This window comes from Chanodichthys erythropterus, chromosome 14 (genome assembly GCF_024489055.1).
Source record: "Chanodichthys erythropterus isolate Z2021 chromosome 14, ASM2448905v1, whole genome shotgun sequence".
NCBI lineage: Eukaryota > Metazoa > Chordata > Actinopteri > Cypriniformes > Xenocyprididae > Chanodichthys > Chanodichthys erythropterus.
Genome location: NC_090234.1, coordinates 31,321,854 through 31,339,837, shown reverse-complemented (window position 1 = coordinate 31,339,837; position 17,984 = coordinate 31,321,854). Strand labels below are relative to the sequence as shown.

General features: G+C 37.2%; 2 protein-coding genes across 7 annotated transcripts in view; one reads left to right on the top strand and one right to left on the bottom strand.

Annotated features, from left to right (window-relative positions):
* fgf14 (fibroblast growth factor 14) overlaps positions 1-7,971 on the top strand; it is a 144,373-nt gene extending 136,402 nt beyond the window's left edge. For all 6 annotated transcript variants that reach the window (XM_067409934.1, XM_067409936.1, XM_067409932.1 and 3 more), the window contains 2 exons: positions 2,535-2,733; positions 4,973-7,971. In XM_067409934.1, coding sequence (XP_067266035.1) covers positions 2,535-2,733; positions 4,973-5,112 — 339 coding nt within the window. In that variant the 3' untranslated portion in view covers positions 5,113-7,971. The remainder of the gene's footprint in view (positions 1-2,534; positions 2,734-4,972) is intronic.
* A 564-nt stretch (positions 7,972-8,535) lies between these two features.
* Positions 8,536-17,984, bottom strand: part of itgbl1 (integrin, beta-like 1) — a 73,138-nt gene continuing 63,689 nt past the window's right edge. The window contains exons 9-11 of the mRNA XM_067410040.1: positions 14,636-14,782; positions 11,495-11,608; positions 8,536-9,680 (exon numbers count right to left, since the gene is read on the bottom strand). Of these exons, the coding sequence (XP_067266141.1) occupies positions 9,592-9,680; positions 11,495-11,608; positions 14,636-14,782 (350 nt within the window). The 3' untranslated portion in view covers positions 8,536-9,591. The remainder of the gene's footprint in view (positions 9,681-11,494; positions 11,609-14,635; positions 14,783-17,984) is intronic.

Below are 17,984 nucleotides of genomic sequence, written 5' to 3'. Positions count from 1 at the left end.
TTAACTGACCTTTTAAAATATATTAGATGTATAATCTCATATTGATCAGTGTTATATTCACAAGGAAATATTTAGGAAGAGTTTTATGTAAAATCTGCCTCATTTGCCAATTAGAAGAGATTTATGAATTTATTAGAAGATATGCATATTTATGCATTTAGATCTTGCTTGCCTATTCAGATTCAGATGAGGGGTGTTAATGGAACTTGCAGATTTACAAATGATAGTTTTGGTGCTGTTTACCAATAGAGAGAAGTGCTCCTAGGATTGTTGAAGTGGTGAAGGTTATTGAATTGACAGAGCAAGCCTGGAAGCTTTAATCAATGCAATAATTTGCAGGGTAATGCAACATACACACAGTGTTTGCAGATGGCACCAAATAATGGGTCATACAGAGGAGATAAATGGCTTTCACTGGCTAAATAAAGTCATTTTGAAGATGACCGTACACAGCAATAGTTTAAAATCCTTAAATCAGTCAGGATGATATATATATATATATATATATATGTATAGACAAAATCTAAGGCATAATTAAATGTAACAAACCATGTAAATATCATCTTGTATCATCTTTAATTGGAAAATTAAACAATATTTGATCAAACTTCAATTATTGCCTTAATCTTTTAAACAACTGAGAAAACAGTTATCAAACTACATTTTATAAAAATTACCTGTCAAGTTTATAATATATATTACATCAGCATATGAGAGTACAATTGGACAACTACAGGGACTTATGTCAAGATTGCTCATTTACCAGTTCATCTATTGCCAAAATTACAGAAAAAAAAGATTCAAGAGTCAAGAATAGAAAATTATTGAAAATATTCAAATCAGGAATGTCAAAATCAGAATGCGTAGTTTGTGCATAGAAAATGTCCGTCAAAACCAACATGTTGAATGATGTTCACTAATTTCATGTTCATTTTATACTCACGTGTGTATGGATTACATACGTTATTGTCTCTGACAGACTTAAACTGCTCAGGCCACCATTTTCTTCCTCTTCTTTGGAAGCGATGACTTAGTCACAACATCAGGTAGTATAAGTTTTCCAGGAAATGCGTGTACTCCCTGGACCTTTGCTTTTTATAAATTCTATCATGTATTTCTTGACAGACATCGATGTTGTGATATTCAAACAATGTGTATTTGAAAACAGATGGATTGTATGGTAATAATTATTTATTTCTTAGCCGGCAAGTATTCAGTGATTGATTGCCCATAAGTGTGTTATGTTGATGTTTTTATTTCTAATATTTCAACCGACAGGCATATTAAGTTTTTGACAGACGTGATGAACTATGTTTAATTTTTGTGTAATTATAAAACATGCTAGAGAAAGCATTTAAAATTATTTTTGCGTAGTTCATTGTACTTTTTTTTTTTTTTTTTACAGAATCAAGTTTATTTCGTGGCTTAAATAAATTACATGTTACTCAGAGACTGACATATATGGGTTGTCAAAAATGTTACATTCAGCTGTTCCAAATTTGATGACTTGAAAATCAGGATCTTTTTTTTTTTTTTTCCTCAGGAAAGGAGTAGTTTTGATGCACAAAGTTGTTTTTATTGTCTCTTCTTAAACCCATGAAAAATGCAAGTTCTGTTGTAATCAATAATGAAAAATCATTTTTTAAAACTTGTTCTTTTATTACCCTATAGCAGATTTTGACTCTACTAAAGTGTGGATTGTGCAATTGGATATGGATATTTGAAGAGAATAATAGACTTAGCATGGCTGAGCATGGCACCTGGAGTGAAGGTGAAAGTAGAGATTAATTTGTCATAAGCGAATATCACATTTTGTCTTGGGGCCAATTATTTTGTCTGTATGCTCATTCAGGTATCAGCAGACAGACCTGCAGTGTCTGCCTACAGATTAGACCTCAGGCATATCGCCATGCATACAGAGTAATAGGAAAATGTACAGGAATTTAAATGTTATTCTAGAATGTCTCTGTGTTCTGATACCAAGTTTGCTATTTCTGTTCTGTTAATTAAACACACACACCAAAACTCCACAAACTGATTCAGTGTCTGTATAAACATATTTATAGATGTTATTCAGAGTGGACACCATATTTAATGAATGAATGGAAACAAGGATGTGAGGGACAGAATTACAATCTGTTCTAAATATCATATAGCTGTGATTGATGGGAAATTTCACTCACTGCCAAATTAAATATGGAGTTTAATGTGTCTTAAATCAGAATGTTAAAAATTAGGGTTTGCAAACCCTTAGGGTTATAGGGATGGAAGTGCAGGAGTGTTGTGAAATGAGACAGAAAAAGAGTAATAATAATAATAATAATAATATTTAGAAATATTATTATTAAATATGACCACATCAAACATATAAAAAACACTATTCATATTATAAATTATTATTTGTGATATCAACTTGTGAGGTCAGGTTCATGGGGTTCAGCAGACAAAAGACAAAATTATCTTTTCTAAATCCCACACAAAATTTCCCACAGTTCTGGTGTGACTCCATTCTCTTTCGTCTCTCTTTCTTGCAGGAACTGTTTACGCCGGAATGCAAGTTTAAAGAGTCTGTGTTTGAAAACTACTATGTGATCTACTCATCCATGCTGTATAGGCAGCAGGAGTCGGGGAGAGCATGGTTCCTTGGCTTGAATAAAGATGGCCAAGCCATGAAGGGGAACCGGGTGAAGAAAACTAAACCAGCTGCTCACTTCCTGCCCAAGCCATTAGAAGGTAAAGCATGCTCTGAAAACCTCAAGAGAACGGTTAACATCCAGGTCACTGTGACACTAGCAGAATGATAATGAAGAGTCCCTGAGAGATATGCTTTTGCTTGATGCCTTTTTACAGCTTTTCTCAACTGGTTTTACACATTTCTTCAAATTAAGGTCAAGGTTTTCAAAACAAGGAACACAGGCATCTGAACACTTTTCCAAAACATTTGTCCATTTTCATTGCGTTAGTAAAAATGACAACATAAATCATTTTTAGCAAAAAAAAAAACAAACAAAAAAAAACACACACACACAAAATCTCCAGTCCAAGGTTCAAGCTTTCAAAACATTTAATATAAACAACTACAGATATGGAGGAGGTAGAAGACGATAAGAGAGAATAGGAAGAAAAGATAAAAGATGAGAGAGTGCGAGTGGAGGTGGAAGACAGATGATGGAAGAGAAACAGGAGTGCATGTAGGATGAGGAGAGGAGAGGACATCGAAAGAATTGAGTAAAGAGTAAGAGGAGACAAAGAAAGAAGAGGTTAGTATCAGTATCAAATGAAATGAAAGCCAGTTTAACTGACAGTGAATCGTGGTCTATTGGTAGAGGCCAGACAGAGTTCAGGCTAATGTGAGCAGATCTACTTTAACTAAAATCTCAAGAAAACCAAGGGAAGACCCAACATCACCATCTGTTCTGTGTTCTCGTGGGTCCGTATAACATACGTGCCAGGTGTGAATTGAACATCTACACCATTCTTTCCTTAGATACAGAGCTTGAATTGATGTGGATGAAATTCTCTGATTGATTAGACACAAATGAGAGACTTGATTAATATGTGTTTATATAACCATATAAAAATAAAAAATGCATGGAAAGAAATATCTTATTTACAATTAACATAACCTGAATATGTTGTGCAGTCAAGAGAAAACACAACTGTTTTGATATTTGCCTTTGTTAAATGTGTTGCCCGAAAATAATGCAGCACTCATTATACAGTGAAAATAAATCATTTTGCTGAATTAAATAGAACTAATTGTTTTGAAAGCACTGACTTGTTTTAGAAATGTGTCAAATAAGTTGAGCAACGCTGTAATCAGTAAAAGAGGTCTTATCAGCGTTGTTAGCTGTGTTCTGGGTAAAATCGTGGGTAAAATCCCTAATGATGTTCAAACACTGTATTATTTTGGAACACAACAGGATGTCCAGACTGCTCTTTTACATTAAAGTGAATCCAGAAAATTACCATAAAAGTAGCATAAAAATGATTTGAAATGGCACATGCTATACTTGCTAAATTGCAAGTTTTCTGAAGTCATTCGATGACTGTGAAATGAACAAATCAAAATTCATTATTCCTTGGTACTGTCCATTTTGTTTGTAGAATTAAAATATTGAAATGTGTGTTAGAAAAGCATCTGTACAGAGCAAGCGCAGGACACAGGAACTGACGGATTTCAGATTTAGGGATCATGAGGATGTAAAATTAACATTTTATCTTGACAGTGAGCTCTTCATTGGGTTCGACAAGAAACATTTGGCTTTATATTCACATTATCTGATTACATAATGATTTATTACTCAATAAACATTATTTCACAGCACCACATATTCAAAACCCACCTTCGTACCATTATGATGGACAACCTGTCCTTTCCAATATTCCTTACAGCTCCTTTATGGCCACACTGTAAAATGTGTCTGGCTAGCATGAGATTGATGCTTTATGTACGGTTTGAGGTGTAATTTGCAATGATGTGTGGCCCGTTTCTGTCTGTGCAATGCTTTATTGCCGTGTACAGATGTCCATATTTTAAACCAATGGCTCATCCTGTTGTGTGTTCATTACTTTTTCTGCTAATACCTAAACACCAGCCAGCATCCCGTACTGTAACGGCACTGCTAAGAATACAGTAAGTTTGAGGCAGTGAACCTAGTCAAATGTATCCCAAGAGATCAGACCGTCTTCTCATCACAACTAAGGATAGGATGCAGCCCTGCTGACAGCTTGCCCGCAATTTGACAAACTCACACATATACTGTCAGAGTCGCCCTAATGAATGTTGTCTTTTTAGCCAAGTTTCAGTTTTTGAAATGAAAATGAGTTGGGAAAAACTTTTCTTCACATAATTATTTGCAGATTTTAGTCATATTCCTGGCCGGCCCCAAAAATCCTTTTCAGTAAGAGAGACAAATGGGGCGGCTGTGGTTACCTGGCTGACTCTTGCCTTCTCTGATGTCTTTTGCAGTCGCTATGTACCGAGAGCCATCATTGCATGACGTGGGGGAGACAGTGCCCAAACCTGCCGTGCCTCCCAGTAAAAGCACAGAGCCGGCCGTCATGAACGGTGGCAAACCTGTCAGCAAGGAAACCAAGCCCACCACATAGCCAGATCCCAGCTCGGCCATGCTCAACCCCGGAGAGCCGTGCTCCTTTTGTCAGACTCTCCATGTTTGTGGATCAGATCCAGGCATCCTCTGCTCTCTCCTCCCCATTCCCTCCACCCTCTTCACTCCTCTGACTGTTCCGATCTAATTCGACGATGGACTGGCTCCGGAAGAGTGGTCAGCTGTGCACGTAGGAGGATGCAACTGGATAAACCAGCTAAACTTTCACCATGGAATGCCCTAACTGATATGGAATGCCTTTTGACATACAATAAAGCCGATGTTTTTTCTGTAATTGAGACAATCCACGAGAATGAAATTGTGTACCGCAGGCGCTTGTGTGGCGGTTCTTTTGCCTGCTAACAGTCACCCGTTATAACCCTTTTCTTGAACCCTGACGCAGCAGAGACCGTACATTTCAGATCTATTTTCTATATACGCAGTAACACCAGCCACATTCTGGGGTAATACTGTAAAGATATACATATATGGACTGCAATCCACAACTTTTTTTTTTTTAATCAAGTACGCTCCTGTGTCTCTTTCTTTCTAGGTGTCCCCCCACTTAAAGCTCGAATTACCAAATCTTTCCCTTTTGTCCATTACTTACTAAATTTGTTGTCGGGGCCGTGTGCGATGCATTCTGGTGTGCAGTTATTCAAACACAATGATGGATTTCCATCATTAAAGTCCTTTCCCGACTTCAGTAGTCAAGAGACGTTGATCAAATGGACGGAGCCTCCTAAACAGAATCAAACTCATTATCCAAGGTTCAGCGCTCATGTCTTCTCATTCTCATAATGTCTAGAAAGGGACACAAGTATACTTCGACAGCAAATGCCAGCGAGTGCATTAGTCACGCCCACTGCAGTCAAACACAAGGAGTTGTCATGTGCTGGAGAAGGTGTATAGAGTACATATCACTATCTAGTATGGTGCAGACCGGTTTCAATCCCAGTAACTAGGTGAATTTCCACTTTTCTTTGCTCTTAATTTAGAGCGTGGGCTCTAGGAATATCTATAGGCCTTGTAGGCCTCTGGTCAAGGCCCCTCTTTGACATGCTGACTTCTCTGAACTATGGGCTAGTTCTGGCGAGCACATTAAATGTGGCGAGAGTGGCAGCCGTAGAAAAATACAGTCTACTTCAGACTTGTGCGGTAAAACAACTCGATGTAAGTAGGTACCATTACTATTGGCTGCACACCCATTTTGTTCAGCAAAGGCATGGGCAAGGTTAGTATTACATTCTGTTCTTGCAACGCAGACGCAGTGCAAGAAATGGCTTCTATAACGATGTTTTCACTGTATACAAATAAAACAAAAATCTTCAAAAAAAAAGACAAAAAAAAAAAAAGACAGAAGTAAATAGATAAATAGATTTTTAACTACCAGATATTATGATTCTGAAATGAGAGGGGTTCTTCCTAGCTCAGCATGCAGAGTCCAGTACTGCTCATCATGTGCCTGTGATGACCTCTAACCCAGCATGCAAAAACATGTACCCAGTCTGTGCTGGGTTAAAGGTGCCTCATGCCCCAGACACACACACACACACACACACACACACAGATATTCAGTAGCAACTTATCCCACAAACACACAAAAGTTGATTGTTACCAAAGTCCGTTAACACGAGAATCCAGCCGAACAATTTCAATAACTCAGAGGACGGTGGTCCTCTTCGGTTTTTGTCCTCACTGTGACCAGAGTTCATTACAAAGAACAATTGTCTTGACTTTTTAATCGTCTCGATTCCAAAAACGAGGAGATTCCAAATGATGTCCTCCACTTTGATTGTTCATTTAGTACAAGACCGGGGTACCTATTACTAATCACCTGCATGCGTTTTCTTAAGGACCAAAGTATGGGACAGCTAGCAATGTCTAAAGATAGTTTGAGGTGTAGGGCTACACTGAATGGGCATGATTATATAAGGCTCTCTCATACTCTGGATTGAGACCATTGCACTTTGCGTTTGAAATCGTCATCTACTCACATCTACTTAGGATTTTAACGATTAGTCAATTATCAGCCAAGTTGACGAAGCCTGTCTTGCTTTAACAGTTTTCATAGTTTGAATGATGAATACCGTTTAGAATGTTATGAAGTAGACCGAGGCTATGCTGCTAAATACAAATATATTCGACATTTCATTTGAAGACCTATATTTTCATTTATTGGGATTTTGAGCTAGTTTCATATTAGGAGATGTTCAAGCACATTAGTTAGACTTAATAGATATTTGTCTGTACAAAGCCGAATTTAATGCTAGAATGAGATGCAGTACTATACAGGAAAAGTAGCTTCATATTTGAAATCAGTTCCGAGGCTGGTGTCCCACTTCCACACGAAACAAATCACTCACTCCAATGAGCTCTACATGCTGGGCTACAGCTGCCCTGCAGACCAGTGAACTGGTTTTACGAAGGTTAAATTTATTTTTGTAAGTGACTGGTGAGTACGTGTGCATTTGTTAGTATGTTCGTTTGTTTATTCCTCTTTCAAACGTCCGTGTTTGTTTCGTTCCATTCAGGTCGTGCGTGATGTCGTTAAATTGTAATGAGGAGCAATCGCTGAACAATTGATCATTTCTGTGTTTTCTCCGTATTTCTGATTTTCAGTGGTGAAGGAAGGTCTCCATTGTCTGTTGATTGGTTTTGAGCATTGATTTGACAGTTACTTCATCTGTTGCATGGGAAGAGGGTGGCATATATGAACTGCATGTCGTAGGCTATGTGTATCATGGACTGTTGGTATGTTCTGCTAATTTTACATACATATATGCAAAGAGTTTGTCTGCACTGTACAGTTTGTGTTTGTTGTATACACAGATACAACATATTGAATAAAATATTTATATAAAGGTACTGAAATCTCTCTAACCAATTCAATGTGATGTTTCTACGAAGTGATATTTCTGCAATACGTATATTATTGATCCAAGGGTGGCATGGTGTCTCTCAGCCTCACAGCAAAAAGGCTTCCTGGTTTGAGCCCCAGCTGAGCCAGAAGTCTTTTCTGTGTGGAGTTTGCATGTTCTTCCCGCGGCAGCATGGGTTTCTTCTGGGGTGTTCGGTTCCCCCCACACAGTCCAAAAGTGGCCGTAGGAGTGTGTGAGTGTGTCCCAGCACTCTTAGGAAGGGTATCCGGTGCCAAATCCAATGATTGTGTGTAGATAATTCCGATGAAGCAGTCCCTGCAGATGAGCAGGACTAATGCTGGGAAAATATATATGTGACCCTGGACCACAAAACCAGTCATAAGGGTCTACATTTTTTTTTTAAATTGAGATTTATTACATCATCTGAAATCTGTATAAATAAGCTTTCCATTTATGTGTGGTTTGTTAGGATAGGAAATTATTTGGCTGAGATACAACTATTTGAAGATGTCTAAATGAAGTCCTTAGCCATTCATATCCATATTTACGGTAGGAAATTTACAAAATATCTTAATGGAACATGATCTTTACTTAATATCCTAATGATTTTTGGTAAAAAAAAAGAAAAAAGAAAAATCAATAATTTTGACCCACTGATAACAAATATACCCCCGCGACTTATGACTGGTTTTGTGGTCCAGGGTCAAGTATATTATTGAAACAGTGGATGTAATGGGCTGACCAAGGGTCAATATATTTTACTCTTATTTTATCATCCTATTGATAATTGTGTCAATATTGTTCACCTTCAACACAGGCACAGTTTTTCCAACATTTTCATTAAATGAAAGAACATTAGGAAATTTTACAGTCCTACAGGTCCCAAAAACCACAGATGCCATAGACATAAAAAAAAAAATGACAGGAAATAATTCTAAATATGTGATTTATACAAGAGTAAAATTATTAATAGTACATATGCAGATTGCAAAAAAGAGCTTCCTCATTCTCATGAAATCTCAGAGCAGGTTAAATTTATTGGCATCAGGCTGTTTACAACTTGAGTTTTGTCATGTGAAATGTACCGTAAATAAAATAGGGTCAAAACTTTGCACACAAGCAGTGCTTTGAAAAACAGCAACCTGAATAATAATAAAATGCTCTTATTTCTCTGTTGGCCATTTCCATGGATTCTCTCCTTTTACTTGTGCTTATGTGTCAGTCAATAGTCTATGTAAGCATTATTATACACAATTTTCATTATATATATATATATATATATACAGCTATGGAAAAAATTAATTGATTTCTGAACTTGGAGTGGTCTCTTAATTTTTTCCATAGCTGTATATATATATATATATATATATATATATTAGTTATATGGAAAACTATAGAGGATTATAGAAGTCATCTCCCACAGCTGTTTTATGTGCATATAATGGATTTGAAACCACATTGATTTAATTAAGAGAATTCGAATGCTGTTACATTGCACATATTTCTAAAATCAATTTTCCCTTGTTTGCTGTTGATGTAGCCACCTTTTCTTGTCTTGACTAACAACAGAAACAGTCTTTAAGTGTGTCCACCAGGGGTTAATACTCCTCTCCAACCCAGATTTCACAGGCGTTTCCTGTCCAGCCTTCCCAGCAGTCACAATTTCCGCAGTTGCACACGCCGTTCCCTGAAACAGAAGTTGAGAGGAGAGACAGAACTGAGAAACCCAGATCATCACTATCCAAGTCTCGACATGCTTTCTCTCTTCACACCCCCTTGGCAGAATGTGCAAAAGGGAAACCAAGTACAAATGCAAGTTTTGGAACCACTATCTCTGGGGTCCCGTCTATTCAGTTCAAATTCAGTCCATGTGGCAGCACTGGTATAATTACATAAGTGTTATTAATCCTTTTTATTCAACGTTTGTAAGTGAGCATTGTAATTTGGTGTGCAAAAAATCATTATTTGTAGAACCTCACTGAGCTAATTCAAGTGTATAATTTGTATATTATACACAAAGGGTCAGTTCACCTAAAAATTAAAATTCTGTCATTAATCACTCACCCTCATGTCGTTCTACACCCGTAAGACCTTTGTTCATCTTTGGAACACAAAACAGTTTATGTAAGTACAGTGGTTCAACCTATTATAAAGCGACGAGAATACTTTTTGTGCGCCAAAAAAACAAAATACTGACTTTTCAACAATATCTAGTGATGGCCGATTTCAAAAAACTGCTTCGAAGCTTTCCGAATCAGTGGTTTGGAGTGCCAAAGACACGTGATTTCAGTAAACACGGCTTCGTTATGTCTTAAGTGTTTCGCAATTTCAATAGTTCACGTGACTTAATTTGTGTTCTGAAGATGAAGGAAGGTCTTACGAGTGTGGAACGACATGAGGGTGAGTAATTACTGACAGAATTTTCATTTTTGGCTGAACTACAACTCAAACCATATTGATCTATACCAAGTAACATTTTCTAAAAAGTGTCTTGGGAATATACATCATTTGCAGCATATACAGCTACATAGGTTTGGCCAATGAAATCGCCTGCAACTTGTAAATCAGCTGAAGTGAGGTTGTTTACATATGCCATTAGAAAAGCTGTATGTGACAGCAGCTTTCGTTCAGAAGAAAGCTTGAGAGCTGAATATTGTATCAATACCCAACCAGTTGAAATTCACATCTGCTGTGCATGAAATTAAGCCCTGGCTTTCCCTAATACATTGAAATTTCCACAGCGCTCATCAATTGTGGGAGTAATGAGAATATCTTACTGAAGAAGCCATGAAGATTATTATTTAGAAACTGGCAGGCACATTTTTTGCATGATTATAATTATAAAGGCTGAGTGCATTGCTGTTACCCAAGGTAAGGAAAAGAATTGGCTGATTGTTTGCATTTGCATTTCATCTATAGAAAAAAGAAGGTTCTCCCTGAGCAACATGAGAAAATAGTTTTAATAATCTTTATGAATATGGAAATGGTGACATATGCCCTAATCGTTAATATGCTAATCAGTGACATTTAACAGACACATTTATGCATTCTTTTTTATCATTTGTGTTTTTCGTCTCGTTTTGTAATGAATTTCGCATCTCTGTGCGAGGAACTGTATAATTGGTTGAATGACACGGCAACTGATAACGAAGTCATTAGACCAATAAGTAAACAGTTTCTAAACAGCTGTCCAAAGATCCTCAAGCCCTTGAGCTATTGTAATAATAAGTATTTATTTCTGTTTTTTATTACCACTGACTGGACAACTCTTCAGGGCTTTAAAGGAAAAGTTCAACTCTCTTCGGAGCATCTTTCCCATTGAAAAGCAGGGCGAGAAGAACACAGCAGGAGCCCACTGATTTGGACGGCTCAGCCTAAGAGTCACACAGAGCTGTCTAATCAAACGGCAGCCACATCAGACAACCTCAATATCCGTCACAAAGAGATCTGTCGGCGTACGAGTGGGTGTTTGGAGGAGCGGTGCTGCATTTGAACACGTACCTGTGCAAACCAGCCCGTCATGTTTGTCGCACTCCCTGTCGTCGCACTCGCAGAATTCCCCTGAAATATACCACTCCTGTGGTGAGCAGATACAGCGACCACAGTGACAAGAGCCTGCAAGAACAAATTAGCCTTCAGTCACACAACGATTGGAGATCCATTAGTCTTCGCTTATTCTCCTGTGCTATTTCACGTGATTATAAAACACTTAAAGCTGTGATACGGTTTCTAATTGGAATTAAATAGGGTAAATTGTTTTTCTCAATGTGTGAAACAGCTGTTATTTACAAGGTCCAATTTCATGTTCCTACTGAGTCAGTAACAGACCGATAACACAAGCTAGGCCAGTCAATTGGCCGATATTTGGCCATTTGGAAATAATCTGCATTGGTCGATAATACAGGTGCACCACTAATACAATTCAAGCAAATGCTGATAAGCCAAGTTTTTAGCAATTATTTTATAAATGTAATTTGTGAAAATAAATAAATAAATGTATTAAATTTGTGTATGTGGAATTTTCTGTGAATTAAATAAAAACAATATTTAAACTTTAAAGACATTTACTCTGATATCTTTACGTGTGCACAGCGACTTGTACATAATCTGACAGTCCCTTTAAATTGGTGCTAGATATCTAAATCTTCAAATAGGGGGAAACTATTAAATATCTAATATGAGATCATTAAAAAAAAAAAAAATGATATTACTGGATAACAGTTGTGGTAGAAATATGCATCCCTAGTTAATAACCTTGTCTGCTTGGCCAATTGACCCTTCGCCAGGAGTTTGATTGACAGGCGATCTAACCAATCATAACGCCGAATCCACCATTTTGTCCAACAAAGCAGTCAGGGGAGTTAGCAGATTAATGTAGGTGGACTTGAACTTGAAAAATGGTGTGTACTGACATCTTACCACAATAGAAACAACAGCTGTGTCTCATTTCATTTCATTTCGAAGGCTGGATCGAAGGATATATACAGAATGTCCTTAACCAGAATTAAAAGAGACGTCCTTCGTAGGACACACGGGCAGAAAAGGAAACAGGAAGTATCACGTTGATATGCTAACGCTTTCACGGCAGCGTCAATGCGCTCTCAGCAAACGAATGAAAATTAATAGTTAAAAAAAAAGAAAGTAATTGTTAAAGAAAATGTATTTACTTGTTTTATTTTGGTTAATGCTTGAGGAGCTGGCATATGTACAACATATATCTGTTACAGAGACAAAGGAGGAGGATATTAAGAAGAACAAAGTTTAAAACAAAAACAAGCTTGAAACTACTTACATTTAAACACGCTTGTACATGTATATCCGCAGACGCCGCCATTTTTTATTATTTTTTCAGAAAAAAAACAGTTGTTAACAGCAACGCAGAGAATTGTGGGCTATCTGCAGCAGCGAAGGATACACTTCATGCATCCTCCGAATTCCTGTGAAAGAAGGGAGCATTTGAAGGTCACATTCAGAGTGTCCTACTTACTTTTCTGAAATGATACAGCCTAAATGACGTATACAACCTTCAAATGCGACCTCCGGAGGACGCAGCCTTCGAAATGAGACACAGCTAACATTCCTTATGATGTTCATTCATGTTCATTTGATGCTATAAATTAACTAGTAGGAAGAGATGATCGGTTCATGAGCCACTTGATCTGAGGCGCTGCAGCGATCTGTCACGACACATTAGAGAGCCACAAAACGGTATTTATTGTTTAAATTTCTTTAAAAATGATGAAATTTGAGACTTCATATCAAAAGTAACCTGCTCTGTCTTGTCTGTCGACGTGTTGTAAGTGTCCTCTTTGCTACGCGATGTATTTTTCACTGCGTGAGAACATGATGTGATGCGAGAGAGCGGCATGCCTTGTCGGACATAGCAACAGTAACTAAAGGGGGGCGGGCCCCAAGAGCTACTTTAATTTCATTATTTGTGTGGGTATTGCATTTGCTGTCTTTAATTTGTACCGACCACCCTGGGTTTCGTTTCCCCAGTGCATAAGCCTAAGTATTGTTAGGCTTATGATGCTTAGGGGAGACCATGGTCTAGATGGTAGTCAACATGACTGCACACTTATAAACTGGGATTCTCACATTACACATAGGATCCAGGGAACTGCATAACATAGGGGCACTGGTCTGTCTGTAACAGCTGTTTCTGTACCTTACAAACATGATATATGCTAAAAGAGCTCGAAAAGAACATTTCATCCCATGTAGTTTACCATCAGTCGTCAATCAAAGTGTAGACAGCTCATAAGACAGTACATCCCTTGTCATTTACCACAATATTATTCTACTGGGAGGAACAACAAGCAGCCCACATATTAACTATACCCATGAATCTTTACTGTGCAAAAATCAATTTAATTATTGCAATGTTTCATTCTTAATAATGCTGATGTTATGACAAGCAGAACAACTCTCCTGCTGATTGCCAAGCATTAATTTGAGAAAATCGAGAAGACCGTGTGAAACCAGACCTTAGAGGAATTACTTGTTTTCAGGCAGGCAACAGCAAACAAATAGTGTTCCGGCATTGGCTCCAACAAATCCTATATATAAAGCATATTAGTGTGTCACTTCACATGCTCAGAGAAAAGAGATGAATACTCAGAGGACTATGTGTCATGTAAAAAAAAATTGGTTAAGCTTTATTGTTTTTTCCAGGATGCTGACAGGTCACATAAAAATACTGAATCTGGCCTCTTATTAAAGTGTAAAACCTAAAGCTTTGCTTTCAGTGTTGTGTTGGAAGAGCAAATTATATGTTAAGGTTTCTGTGAGACAGTCATGTTTTCCCCAGTTTTGACATGACTTTACAGAAAACCTAAAATAATAGTTTGTATATATATCAGACTTGAACCCAACGTGGCTTCTAACCACTATGCCACGACTCTTATGGAGACCATCTCTCACCAATAATTTCTGTCTCTATCAACTAAATGTGGCACAAACCCTCCCCAAATAACAATCGATTGGTGGAAATAGTTGTGTTTGCTATCCACCTCATTAGAGAAGCATATGAGGGAAATCGATTTAATAGCGCAATTTGCTCCCCAACAAACAAATGGGGGAACCCACTTTCATTTTTAAGAGATTTTTTTAAGGTGCCGCTCGAAGCATCGTCCCTCCTACCTTTTCCAGAGCACATGATGCCGTCGGCTGTCTCGCACAGGCTCTTGCTCTGCTCGTCCGTCATGTCACAGCTGCGGGGGAACTGGCAGTGCTTCCCAAACCATCCATCACTGCAGATACAGCGGCCACACGAGCAGAAGCCGTGGCCTGGGGGAGACACACAGCGCACACGTACGTGCACGCGCACACACAATCACTTTCTCTCCTTACCAAAGAAAACCACCATTTGTATCTGCCAAAACAAAGCAACGGTCTGATTGATCCAGGTAAATATAATTGGTTCAAACAGACAGGGATTCGTTTCCAGACTGGATAATGGTGTTGCGGTAGCTATATGGCTCTTATCACTTATGGATCCCATGGGATAAAACATTCTTTAGCCTCTCGGATCACTTTGGATGAGGCGGTGTTTCGGCATTTGTAACGAGCTGTCTAAATTGTGCTCAGTCATATCTTTTGTTTCAAAAAAATAAATAAATAAATAAAAATCTATAGCTTAGATCTTGATTTAAGCTTGATGCATAGATCTAGATTAGAGCAGGGGTTTTCAACCTTTTAGATGCCATGGACCCCCTAAATATGACCATCCTAAAATTTAAAAGGTATCTATATTGTTTCATATAGATCATATTAATAATGTCAAATATTATTTAAAAAATATTTAGTTTCTATTAACTTTATTATATTTTCTACTCATAGTACTGTACTGTTGTATATAATTATTCACTCATTTACTTATTTTAATTTTATATTTTCAATATACATGCTGCCCTTTGGTAATATTATTAGAAAACATGGGATTCGTTTCCATTGTTATCCTGATGGTACTCAGTTATATATTTCATCTGGACTAGATGAAACTTCTAAATGATCCAAGTTGACAGGGTGTGTTAAAGATATAAAATACTGGATGACCAGTAATTGAATTCGGATAAGACAGAGATATACTTATTGGACCAAAAACCTGTACACAGAAGCTCTTAGAATACAATTTGCATCTAGAAGGGTGAATTACTTCATCCTCTCCAGTTAAATATCTGGGTGGTATATTACACAGCAACTTGTCTTTTAAAAATAAAATTTCACGTTACAAAAACAGCCTTCTTCCACTTTATAAACATTGCTAAGCTACAGAACATGTTATTTGTTTCTGATGCAGAAAAGTTAGTTCATGCATTCATGACCTCTAGACTGGATTATTGTAATGCACTACTAGGTGGTTGTCCTGCTTCCTCAAAAAACAAGCTCCAGTTAATCTAAAATGCAGCTGCTAGATTTCTTTTCATGTCAAGAAAATATGATCATATAACCAAAATTTTATCATCTCTAAATTTGTTACCTATTAAAGGGTTAGTTCATCCAAAAATGAAAATTATCCCATGATTTACTCACCATCAAGCCATCCTAGGTGTATATGACTATCTTCTTTCAGATGAAAACAATTGGAGATATATTTAAAAATATCCTGGCTCTCCAAAGATTTATAATAGTGAACGGGGGGCATGTTTTGAAGCCCAAAATAAATGCATCCATCCATCATTAAAAATAATCCATACGGCTCCAGAGGGTTAATAAAGACCTTCTGAAATGAAGCGATGGGTTTTTGTAAGAAAAATATCCATATTTAAAACTTTATAAAGTAAAATTACTATCTTCCAGCAAACGGCCTTATGCATCGATTTGCGGCAGAAAAGTGAACTCTGACCTGAAGAGAAGAGCTTGAGTTTGTTACACAGCCCTATTTGTTTGAACCACCAGAGGTGTCTAAGCTTACGCTACTCTACGTCCTGCGTCATACATCGCATCAGAGGTTAATCATTTGCCGCAAGTCGACATGCGCAGTATGCATATGGTCATCTGGCGGAATCTAGTTATTTTAGATTATAAAGTTTTAAATATGGATATTTTTCTTACAAAAACCCATTGCCTCTCTTCAGAAGACCTTTATTAACCCCCTGGAGCTATATGCATTATATTAATGATGCATAGATGCATTTATTTTGGGCTTCAAAACATACCCCCCATTCACTATCATTATAAATCTTTGGAGAGCAAGGATATTTTTGAATATATATATCCAATTGTGTTTGTCTGAAAGAAGATAGTCATATACACCTAGAATGGCTTGAGGGTGAGTAAATCATGGGATAATTTTCATTTTTGGGTTAACTATCCCTTTAAGTTCTGTCAGTAGTTTGTTTACCCACCTTGCAAAGCACGCAATTATGTCATTCAATTATTTGTTCAACTGATCTGTTCATAACACCAAATTGTCCGGGAATGAAATGAGTCATTGATTAATTCACTGAAGATTTGTTCAAAACCACTGATTCAGAATTTTCATTTTTGACTGAACTGTCACTTTAAAAGGGCACCGGGTTAGTTCACCCAAAAATGAAAATTATGTAATTCATTACTCACCTTAATGTCGTTCTACACCTGTAAGACCTTCGTTCACACAAATTAAGATGAAATCCGATGGCTCAGTGAGGCCTCTATTGCCAGCTATGTCACCAAACTTCTCAAGATCCAGAAAGGTACTAAAAACATATTTAAATCAGTTCATGTGAGTACAGTGGTCTACCTTAATATTATAAAGCGACGAGAATACTTTTTGTGCATCAAAAAACCTAAATAACGACTTTTCAATTCGTGATGGGCGATTTCAAAACACTGCTTCGAAGCTTTACAAATCTTTTGTTTCGAATCAGTTGTTCGGAGCACCAAAGTCACATGATTTCAGCAGTTTGGAACAAAAGAACAAAAGATTTGTAGAGCTTCGAAGCAGTGTTTTGAAATAGGCCATCACTAGATATTGCTGAAAAGTCGTTATTTTGTTTTTTTGGTGCACAAAAAGTATTCACGTCGCTTTATAATATTAAGGTAGAACCACTGTACTCACATGAACTGTTTTAAATATGTTTTGTGTACCTTGAGAAGTTTGGTGACATAGCTGGCAATAGAGGCCTCACTGAGCCATCGGATTTCATCAAAAATATTGTAATGTGTGTTCTGAAGATGAACAAAGGTCTTACAGGTGTGGAACGACATGAGGGTGAGTAATAAATTACATTATTTTCATTTTTGGGTGAACTAACCCTTTAACTAGGAAACTTGGGTATTTACAATAATTCCGACAGCACATTAAGGCAGCATAAATGACAAAAATTTAGAGGTAACCAACAGTGCCAGTACCTTGAGTACTGAGGTTTGTTAACACTGAAAATTGAAAATCTTTAGTGTTTGCATGCTTGCGTTAGCTATAAACAGGTTGACAACTTAATGACATAAAGAGTTTGGAGTAGTAATTTATAAAGATTATAAATGTCCTTGTCACTTATGGACCGGG